Source organism: Annulohypoxylon maeteangense (genome assembly GCF_022496945.1).
Source record: "Annulohypoxylon maeteangense strain CBS 123835 unplaced genomic scaffold GGS22scaffold_5, whole genome shotgun sequence".
NCBI lineage: Eukaryota > Fungi > Ascomycota > Sordariomycetes > Xylariales > Hypoxylaceae > Annulohypoxylon > Annulohypoxylon maeteangense.
The window spans coordinates 2,058,359-2,069,647 of record NW_025953252.1 but is presented as its reverse complement, the minus strand read 5'-3'; the positions used below and the strand labels follow the sequence as shown (position 1 = coordinate 2,069,647).

Sequence of the window (11,289 nt, the reverse complement as noted above, 5' to 3'; positions counted from 1 at the left end):
ATAAATAAATAAATAAATAAATAAATAAATAAATAAATAAATAAATAAATAAATAAATAAATAAATAAATAAATAAATAAATAAATAAATAAATACGTACGTATATATATATATATATATATATATATGTATATATATAAATAAATAAGTAAATAAATAAGTAAATAAATAAATAAATAAATTATATAATTATATAATTAAAAAATAAAAAAATATAAAAATATAAAAATAAAAAAATTAATAAAAAAAAATAAATAAATAAATAAGTAAAAAGTAATAAATAAAAAAAAAAGTAACGAAAACGGTAAATATTTTACCATATATTTTATTAAGTTAATATTAAAATAAATATTTATTTAATAAAAATATCGTTAAAATAAAAGTAAAAAAATTAAGTATGAAGTTTAAATTTTAATTATTTATTAAAATAAATCGAATTAATTCGATTTATTTAATTAAACGAACTTTTTATTAAAATTAAACGAATAATTTATTTTATTATATTTATTTAAATTAATTTTTAAAATATTTACTTTAAAATATAATTTTTTATATAAATTTAAATACTTTTTTAATATTTTTAAATAAATATATAAAATTATTATTTTTTATTAACGACGACGTTAAATTTAATTAAAATTTCGATATTTTCGATATAATATTAAATAATATTTTTATTAAAGTTTTTAAAAACTTAAAAACTAAAAAAATAAAATATAAATTAATTTAAATAAAACCGTATAAAATATATTAAAATATATACGAAATACGTATATAATATTAATTTAAATATATTTAATATTATTTACGAAAAAAAAACGTTAATTAAAATTTATAATAAACGTTAATAAAAAATTTATAATTAAATAATAATTTTTTTCGAAAAAGTTTTATAAAAATAACATTAAAAAAAATTATAAAAAAATAATAATAAAATTCGCGATGGAAAAACTTTAATTAAAAAAATATTTAAATTTATATAAAAGTTATATTTTAATTTATATATTTATTAAATTAATTTAATTAAATATAATAAAATAAATTATCCGTTTAATTTTAATGGAAAATTCGTTTAATTAAATAAACCGAATTAATCGAATAAATTAAATAAATTAAATAAATCGAATAAATTAAATAAATCGAATAAATCGAATAAATTAAATAAATCGAATTAATTAAATTAATTAAATTAATTTAAATCGAATTAATTAAATTAATTTAAATCGAATTAATTAAATTAATCGCATACGTATTTATTAAAATAAAAAAATTAAATAAATTAAATAAATTAAATAAATTAAATAAATTAAATAAATTAAATAAATTAAATAAATTAAATAAATTAAATAAATTAAATAAATTAAATACGTACGTATTAAAATAAATAAATTAAATTAATTAAAATAATTAAATAAATTTAATTAATTAAATATATTACATAAATTATAATTTAAAAAATTATTTTAATAATATTTTAATAAAAATAAAATTATTTAAAATTTATATTTAACGAAAAAATTAAAATTATTATTTTATAATTTTATTAATAAAATCCCGGAAAATTTTAAAACTTTTAAATTTCGATTATATAAAATTATTTAAAAATAAATATTAAAAAAAAAAATTAATATTATACGAAAATTAATATTAAATATTATTAATATTAAAATAAATATTATTAAATAATTATATATTATATTATTAAAAACGTAATTAATTAAAAAAATATATTAATATATAAAAAAATTATATATTAAAATTAATACGAAATTATTAAACGTTTAAAACTTAATATAATTTTAATATTTATTAAATAAATTATTATTAAATAAAAACGTAAATTTTTTTTCGAAAAAAAAAAAATTTACGAATTTTAAAACTTTAAAAAATTATTATATTAATTTTAAAATATTATTTTAAACTTTTATATTAACTTTTATTATATAAATAATTTACATAATTAATGTTATTATATTAAACGTATTTCGCGAAAAATATCGAAATAAATTAAATTGGACAATCCGATGAAACGCATATCCATGGATAGCTTTAGTTCGATATTAACTTGATTTGCATTCCGATGTGGCCAAGCAGCCAAGATCTATCGCGTATCGTATGTTTAAGGTTGGTCGATTTGTTGTAGGTACCTGGCAGCCTGCTTGTCATAGGTCGACGATTGATAGAATACACAGCCCCGGAATCGTAGATACATATGGTGCCGGGTAGGGTTACATCAAATCTGATGTGATAGCGCCACATAGGAGACCTACCAATTGTATGATAAGAAAATGATTGGCTTTGATGTTATGATGGTTTCATGATTTTATGATATGTAAATACCTCCACATTAATATATGATGTACCATTAAAAAGGAAAAGGGGGAAGGGAGAAAGGAAGGGGTTATACATAACTGGCCACCTAGCACATTACCTAGGTAGGTAGTAATTCCCGAGTCGTCTTAGAATACCTAATACATATGTACTACCCATGCACCATGGAGTTCGGCGCCCATAAACGTCATCCCGCTTAAGCTTTAGACCCTTGTAACTTGAAATAGAAATTAGGCGGTTAGAGAACCGAATTAGAGCGGGGCTTTCACATCAGACAGGGACGTACACGCACAGACGCATCCATGATTCGTTCGGCACCAAAAAGAACCTGAAAGTACGTAGATACTTAGGTACTTCACTATTTCGTCGATTCCGCAAATTTTAGCGGTCGTAGAAGGCAGAAAATGGAAAAATTCAAGATGCAAGAGATCCATCACCGATACGATACAACACACGTGTGTATTTAAGATCCGGAACTACGCGACACTCTGGCCGCTTGGTGCTCTTTCATATGTCTAGTGTCCGTTGCAATGTACGGAATCTCTTCGCTCCTCGTCTCCCTTCCCTACGTCGGCCCTTGATCGCCCCCTCGACAAGGCGTGCCGCTTCCTCAAACTCTCTTGACAAATCGCAATTGGAAGCGTCGGGACCGGTAGCCGAGCAGCTTTCTGCCACGGGATTGTGGATACCCCGGAGAGGGAGGAGGAGTGCGAAGGAACCCAAGGGCGATAAGACGAGAGTCAACGTCGTCAGCGAAAAGTTATGCGACGACGTCCTCTCCTATATCGGCCCTTCTCTGGTTCGGCATAAAGGATGCGATCTCATCGATATCTATCCCGGCGCGGGGCTTTGGAGCCAGAAGCTTCACCACTTTCTAAAACCCCGGTCGCATATCTTGATGGAACCGGATGCTCAGCTATACGAGCCTTTCCTGAAGCCTCTGCTCAGCCGCCATAACACGACTCTCGTTCCCGCTTCCGGCCTCGTCTGGAGGGAGCTTTCCCAGATCTTGACCCCCGACTACTTGCCTCGCCAGACGGTCGCCACCCCGCCTCGGCAAACCCACCGCAACAACAAACTGCTAGTCACCGCGAACATCGCCTTCCACCCGAAGAAGAGATTTCTCGGCTTCGGATCCATGGCCAACCTAGTCTTGTACCAGTTCATCGACGCCATCCGCACCAGCGATCTGTTTCAGCGGTACGGGCTTGTTCGGATGCTGATATGGACTAGGTATGACGACAAGGCTGGTCTGCTTCCTAAGGTGCTGCAGAGGCGCAGGAAGTTGGCGGTCGATACCGAGCTCTCCTGCGAATGGGTGAACGAGGTGTGCGGGCGCAACGACCCCGACTTCCTCTGGTACGCTCGCGACGACGTTATCAATTTAAGCAGCGACCTGGCTACGCTGAGGAGGATGCGACAAGCCAAGATAAAGATGCCCGAAGGGAGAGAACCCGACTCCTTGAAAGCGGCTAAGAAAGCTCCGTGGCAGAAGAACCACGAACCTGGACGTGTGATGCCTTCCTTCAAGAGACCCTATCAAGAAGAGCTGCGGGAGCTCGAAGCGGAGTACAAGAAGAACGGCTTCGAAAAGGGCTCGGAAAAGTTTCAGAAGATGAAGAAGCTCCAATGGAGGACCAACGCGAACAAGAACAGATACGGCGAGATGCTAACTCTGATAGAAGATTTAGATAACATTACGGCCCTTCGTAAATCGGGAAAGGCGTCTACGGAGGAGATTGAGAGGCTCGAGGCGGAATGGACGGAGAACTTGCGAGCCCGCTCTCAAGGTTTCGTCGACGAGCTCATCACCCATAAGGATAACCTTCATTATTATCGGCAAGACCCCCCGCTGCTCAACTGGGATCGTCGCCCGTACGATAGCATGGTTGTGCAGCCCGAAGAATTCTTCCCCAACATGGAATGCAGCCTCCTCGACATCCAACCGAAAGCGATGCACCCACTCGTTCGTCAGACGGGTCCCGATACGGATCGTGCGGGCGATTGCTTCCAGCTGATACTGTCCTCGTTGATGACCCAGAGTACTATACCGGTGAGCCAAGCTCTGGATTCCCTGATGCCGGGATCTGCGGACTACATTATGCCTCGTTGGAAGAGCGCCAGGGACTTGAATCGCGGGGGTGTGCTTGCCAACTCGCCATATTCGGTGCTGACGCCGAGGATGTTAAACTCGAAACAGTGGGAAGAGCTTCTCGAGCTTTGGATGGAATGGCCATTCCGCCCCAAGTTTCACGAACTTGTCGCTCGTACCCAAGATGAGGAGCTAGACGAAGATAGTATTCTTTCCAACGACTAAGAATAGGAGAAGCCGAATTGCGGCTATACGAGCGAAAAGCAGAACAGTTATTCCAAAAAAAAAAATACTACTTCATGAAACACAGTATAATGAACGTTCTCATAGGTCACATCTGGTCATATTATCTAATGTGTCATTTGGCGAGTCGGTGTCGAACAACAGCCTACCGCTATATCTACCTGAGCTACCTACGCGAGATACCTACCTACTATCAAGGTAAGTAGGTACCATGTAACCCTATAATTGGCGAGCGATAGTTAATAAACTATCGGTCACTTATGAATTCCCAACTTTAATATACATACATGCCTATAAATTATTTATCGGAATACGAAATCATATGGCTTAGTTTTTCGTATCACTAGTGACAGTATCATCGTATTTATACATAGTGGCGAGACTAATATATTATGGCGTGATGACAGGTAACAGGTACATGAATGGTCAGCACTAGCACCTTGATAGGTATGCAGTGAGATTTGTTCTTGTGTCTTTAACTATGTCTGTAGCCCTAGAGGTATCTGTATTGGAACCGTATAATGCGGGCTCGTCTAATTATTATTGAGGTAGACCGTAGCATGAGTTATACCTTGTAGAAGACAATCGATACTAAACTCTTCAATTTTTTAGATTCGAGGCTCGAATACGGGAGGTTTTAACGACTACGAACTTCATCGTGTTCCCGTTCAGCTAATAATACCTAGGTAGGTAGGTAGTCAGATAATGTTAGTTACCTATATCATCATACCTAGTACGACTAGATGAATCGGTTCCTCGAGTAATAGCCTATGGTGGTTTAGACTCGAGGATTATGAATTGTAAGCTGATTGAATTGTCTTTTTAGGTGTTCAGCTGTAACCGACGTTGGAGATACCTAGGAGTCTATTGGTTAGTGATAGGCTTATCATATGGATGTACCTACCTAGCAGCTTAGGCATACGATACGCATATGCGGCGTAAATGTTATACTACCTAGGTACCTATGTAATAATATTCGGTTGTATGTACGTGTGGCCATGTCACATCCCATCGGATAACCATACCTACCTAGTCCCTATCTAATACCTAGGACCTAAGTACGTTGCAAAGTCGTATTATTGGCGACTTTAATCGATCTATGTACGTATCGCGTAGGTACCTAGTAAGGAGAGGTATCATAATGCATCGATAGATCCATTATCCTCTGAACCTCGGCAGCCCGGGCTTGCTACTGACCTACCTATAATACTCCTGATTCTTGCCTAGCACCTACCTAGCACGCGCATTATGATGAACCCGTTCTATCGAGTTTCTGGAATGTCTTGTCCGGCGGACAGGGATGCGCTGAAAATGGAGATTTAGCGCGGGGTTAGCTCAGCACTAGCTGCTTCGAGATACGTTTTCAATGTTAGTGCTGAACTAAGACAGGTACCCGGTACACATGAGGAATTCATCCTATCCTCCGGTCGTTTAGAGGAAAAAAGGGGAATGCCAGGCGCATCGTGTGCATCGTAGCGCAACAGCTGTTATGGTAGAGATTGTCATGAAGATTTTCAATATGCCAATCTTCTTGACCTAAGTAGGTATAGAAACTCGTTGAATCCGATGACGATAGGAGTTTCTAGAGGAAGAGTATCCACTTCCCACCGGGCTGGTATGACGACCTTAAGTTGATCGGTCCGTTGTGGTACAATGCACGGAAGAGTAGATGGGACGAACATGGGAACGGGAAGGTTCGCACTGATATTTTTATGTTGAAAACGGTAGACGGATCTGCTATCGTTTTAAGTACCTATTGAACAATGCATACCGAAATGTATCGTAGCAGCGTAGGTACATACAGTATCAAGCGACTCTCAGACGCTGCGCCACTGTCAGCTGAAAGAAGATCAGTGATCGGCTTGTATTTTTATTCTTCCTAGGTTGTGACAGGAGATATCTACTGGGTAGTAGATGCGAGACACAAAGTGGAGTAGCCACAATCACCTTACCTACCTGTATTTATCGCATTCATTATTCGTATGAAATTAGTGTGCCGGTACGTTGAATGCTTTGAATTGTCCAACATTATCCATAATAACTATCTGCACATGCTATGCATACTATGTATGTATGTATATCTAGTACTATATAGTTCGCAGTAAGTATATCTATAATACGTAGTAAGTATATTACCTAGTATGCAGGTAGCTATCCGTACTGCTAGGAACTAGGTAAATTACTAAGTAAGGAGACATAAATGCAAAATAGACACCCTTACCACGCTTGAACTATCACGGTTGACGATTCGTAGCTAGCGACATCGATGCGCTAATAGCCCTGGAGATTTGCTGTCGCCATGCGGACAGGCTGGCAGGATTCGGGACAGGGAAGGCCCAAGGAACCGGAATCTAATTTACCTTAGACCCACGCTCCGTAACAGGTACAGAAGGAGCTGCGTTCGGTTACTGAGTTACATGTCTACGGGATACACAAGTACATTCATTCTATGGAAAGGGCAAATCTTCTAACACCACGCTACCACCTCTGCACCTGGCACATTATCTCGTAGCCAGTTTCCCCAATCGACTGGTTCTTGTCTCCTCTTACTTCGTCCTACTTTCGCATCATATCAACATCGAACAAACATCTTCGAGGATCGCTTTCTCGGCAACAGCCTGATCACGACCTGTGCTTAAGATGAGATAATCAAATCATTCAAAGTCAGTCAGCTACATAGCCTTTTTACTATTCATCATTTCCCTGTTACTGTCATCTTACTGACTGTATTATCTTCGTTCGTCTTATGTAACTTTTTTGGTTTCTCAATTTTTTTCTCTTTTTTAACACCTACGGATTCACAATTTTCGGTGTTCTACTGCATGTTCAATTTTGATGACTACCTACTAGCTTGCCTACTGGGTACCTGCTAGCGTTTCCTTCTGTCTTTAAACACTCATTTATTTCCCTTGTAGTTCTTTCGAACTCTTGAGCGTCGTCGTTTATTACTTCCGACGCAAAGTTTGATCCTGTACATCTGTCGTTGTCGTTGCCGTTGCCATTGCCATTACCGTTACCATTGTCGTTGCTATTGTCTTTATTGTCGTCCCTAGGCATCGTTACTGACACATTTAACTTTTAGGCTGCATAGGGCGCCTCCACGTTTCCTCGGGTTAACTCGCGCCATCTCGTCTGAGATATAACCTTCGAAAACGGTTCGTCCTATTTCAGAAGCCAAGTTGACGTCCGGGCGCCGTCTTCAGGGCGGCCGACGTCTCTGCATCGCCATGCGCTCGCCCGCTTTTCCTCCGAGGCGACCTTCTCACCTCGTGCGATATATTTTTCCCGCCTTTCTCCTAATAGGCTTATTCTACTATCTCTCGCATAAACCTCGAGATCCCGGCGTTCCTAATACCTATTTAACATCCGGCCATGACTCGAAGTCGTCTTCTTCGTCTTCTTCGTCCGCGAACTCACACAAGCAAGGGACGACGCCTGACGTAGTTAATCAACCTGCCAAGAATCCCGCTTCGAATCAGAAGCCCGTTCACGGGAACACCGATGGGGCGAACCAGCCCATCCTCGATCCAAAACCCGCACCCGTACCCGATCAGCCGGTCCAACCTATCCAACCTGTACCTCCTAAACCCGCCGTCGCCCACCCGATCGACGAGCTCATCAAGATTGCCGATAATGATTTTAAAGATTTGCTTGCCAAGGAGTCGAACACGCTTGCCGAAGCTGCGCAGGCCTATCGCAAACGTCGCGGTCGACATCCACCTCCCGGTTTTGACAAGTGGTACGAGTTCGCCAAGAAGCATAATGCTCTCATAGTCGAAGACTTCTTTGATCAGATCCATCACGACCTAAATCCTTTTTGGGGTCTGGACGCCGCTACCATTCGTACTGAGGCTATGGGTTATGAGATGGTTATCAACGTGCGCAATGGCAACGCGAGCGCCGAGAGTGATTGGTTCTGGACCCAGATCTGGCTAGACATGATCCAGACTATCGAACACCTGTTGCCCGATATGGATATCGCGTTGAACGCAATGGACGAACCTCGGCTCGTTGTTCCGTGGGAGGATATCAACGCCAACATGAAGAAAGAAAAGCAAAGTCGGATTCTCAGCCCGACGAAGAGCATCGTCAAGGAATTCCAAAAATTACCGCCTCCCGTAAAGCACGACGAGAATGACAAGTCACTTCATACCATTGATAAAAATTGGGAAGATACGAGTAGGGTCATCCGCTTTTCTACTACTAAACTAAATATCGACGTGAGGTGTAGTTGTTTTGCTAACCAGTGTCAGATCCGTATTGGCTCATCGCTCGTCGAGGCTGTCCTCCCGATAGCCCGGCTCGGAAGCAGCCTGCGATGAGTTCGTTCAACGACAAGCCCAACTTCGCCCCGTCGTGGGCGACACCCCACCAGTACCAGGGATACGTATCCAACGCTTCGCTCTCGTCCGAATTCTGCCACCAGCCGGATCTGCAGGGACTGGAGGGTATCTTTATTAAACCTCTAACTACGTCCGCTACGAAAGTCCTCTTCCCGATGTTTGGGGGAAGCAAGCTGGCCACGAACAACGAGATTCTCCTTCCTGCTCCGATGTACTGGAACGAGGAAGAGCGGTTTACCGGAGGAGACGACCACGGTCCCTCTTGGGATAACAAGATCGGGCCCGTGATATGGCGTGGCGTGGCTACCGGCGGCCGGAACAACGAATCTAACTGGAAGGGCTTTCAGAGACATCGGTTCGTCTCGATGAACAACGCGACAAAGCTTACGCGTGCGGAGGAGGGGGCGGAGCAGCCGACCAACTTTGAGCTACCCAGTACGACCTATAGTCTCGCGGCTCAGAAGGAGAAGCGGCTCGGGACCTGGGTGTCGCAGTGGTCGGATGTGGGCTTTACCGACTTGTTCTGCGATCCCGACGTAGAGCCGCAGCAGGAAGACGGGCAATGCATCTACACCGACGAGCACTACGAGACCGTACTCGGACAGAAGTTGGCAGTTCAGTTCTTCTACAAGTATCTCCCTGATATCGATGGCAACTCCTTCTCGGGACGGTACCTGGGTTTCCTGCGGAGTACGAGTCTTCCCATCAAGAGCACGCTCTGGCGCGAGTGGCACGATAGTCGCCTAGTGGCGTGGAAGCATTTCGTGCCGATGGACAACCGTTTCGGCGATTACTACGGCATAATGGAGTATTTCCTCGGGTACGAAGACAGCGTTCCCGGCCACGACGACGTCGCGCAGAGGATCGCGATGGACGGGAAGGCCTGGGCGGAGAAGGTGCTCAGGAAGGAAGACATGCAGATTTACGTCTTACGATTACTGCTCGAGTACGCGCGGATTGCCGACGACAGGAGAGAGAGCATGGGCTGGGTAGACGATTTGGTGTCGTGAGAGAAAAGCGTGTGCTGGGAGCAGTTCAATATGACACATACCCCAAGACGACGAGCTATAGTGTATAGCATCGTCGGTATACCATGAGGACGGCGTTTAGGCGGGTTACGGCTGGAAACGGCTGGGAATGCCGACGTGGAGGGCACTAAGCAGATCCGCGGATGAGCTTTAGCATGCGGCCGATCGGCCCTGGGCACCGGCGTTGGATGGTGTATTCTAAGACCAGCATTGAAGGGTCTTTCCAAGCGACATTCCTTGGTAGCAAAACGAGGCCTCCCGCCTAGAGTTTCTTGTTCTAAGGGAGAGAAGCAGCTCGAATAGGACATCCATCGTTCCGTCGTCGAGACACGCCTAGTTTAATTGCTTACCTTAGATTGGATTTGGACCAATGATTAAGACGCCAGGGCGTTGATTTCACTAGATACTAAGTATCTTGAGTTTTGCGGTTGATATGATTTAAGTGTGAAGCCTTGGATGTGACGATGTAGAACGCTGACACCCTAAGCATCTCTTCCTTGCGTCTCTGGTATATCTGCTGCTCGGGTTGCACTCTTGCAGTTTCGTTATACTCCTGCAGTCTTGTTGTACTCTTGCTACATTCAAAAGAGCATGTTCGGGCGGATGGAGCGGGGTGATGAGCAACACGATAGGATTTATATTCTTGGGCAGTAAAACAAGAAATGTCACTCGAAGCTAATGCACGCATTTCTCATAACGGTAGCTTAAAATGGCCAAAACTTGTAGATACTAGATATTCACACCTCCTGCCAGGCTGCCAGGCTGCCAGGGATGCCTCATATGTCATGATTTGGAGTATCGCATACTCCACCCACATTAGGAAGACAAAGCAAAGATACTACTAGGCTGCTAGGGGGCCACCTACAAGGTAGCTAGGTACCTACTCTGCGACTATGCAGTAGTTGCCAGTAAAGTATGACGTTGTGGCTCAACGCCTCCAGGTTACACCTACTATACCTACCTAGGTAGATGATACAAGCCACCACCTAGGTAATACCTAGTAATATGCAGTGCATTAGTCAATGTCTCGGGTAAATTTAAGCCATACAGCATCGACGTCTCGCTATTGAGATCCTGCTCTGACCGGACTTACCGGGCTAAACCGAGACAAGACGGAACAAAGGCTAAAAACAGGTACTACCAACCACTTATAGCAGGCGTAGGTAACCTCCAGCTGGGACCATTTCTTGATGGGTCCGATCGAGATCGGCAAGGGACCCGAATTACGTACATTATGTCTAGTAGACGTCAT

At 41.2% G+C, this 11,289-nt stretch overlaps 2 protein-coding genes across 2 annotated transcripts; both read left to right on the top strand.

Moving 5' to 3' along the window:
* The first annotated feature begins 2,684 nt into the window (after positions 1 to 2,684).
* Positions 2,685 to 4,962, top strand: GGS22DRAFT_159341 (S-adenosyl-L-methionine-dependent methyltransferase). Its single transcript, XM_047960781.1, has one exon. It carries the CDS (start codon positions 2,843 to 2,845, stop codon positions 4,646 to 4,648), a length of 1,806 nt encoding a protein of 601 aa, XP_047820914.1. The 5' UTR covers positions 2,685 to 2,842; the 3' UTR covers positions 4,649 to 4,962.
* Positions 4,963 to 7,893: 2,931 nt separating this feature from the next.
* On the top strand, positions 7,894 to 10,019 carry GGS22DRAFT_187157 (glycosyltransferase family 90 protein; the record flags this gene model as incomplete). Its single annotated transcript, XM_047964550.1, has 2 exons — positions 7,894 to 8,845; positions 8,920 to 10,019. The coding sequence occupies 2 exons, from the start codon at positions 7,894 to 7,896 to the stop codon at positions 10,017 to 10,019; spliced, it is 2,052 nt and encodes a 683-aa protein (XP_047820913.1).
* Positions 10,020 to 11,289: the final 1,270 nt, after the last annotated feature.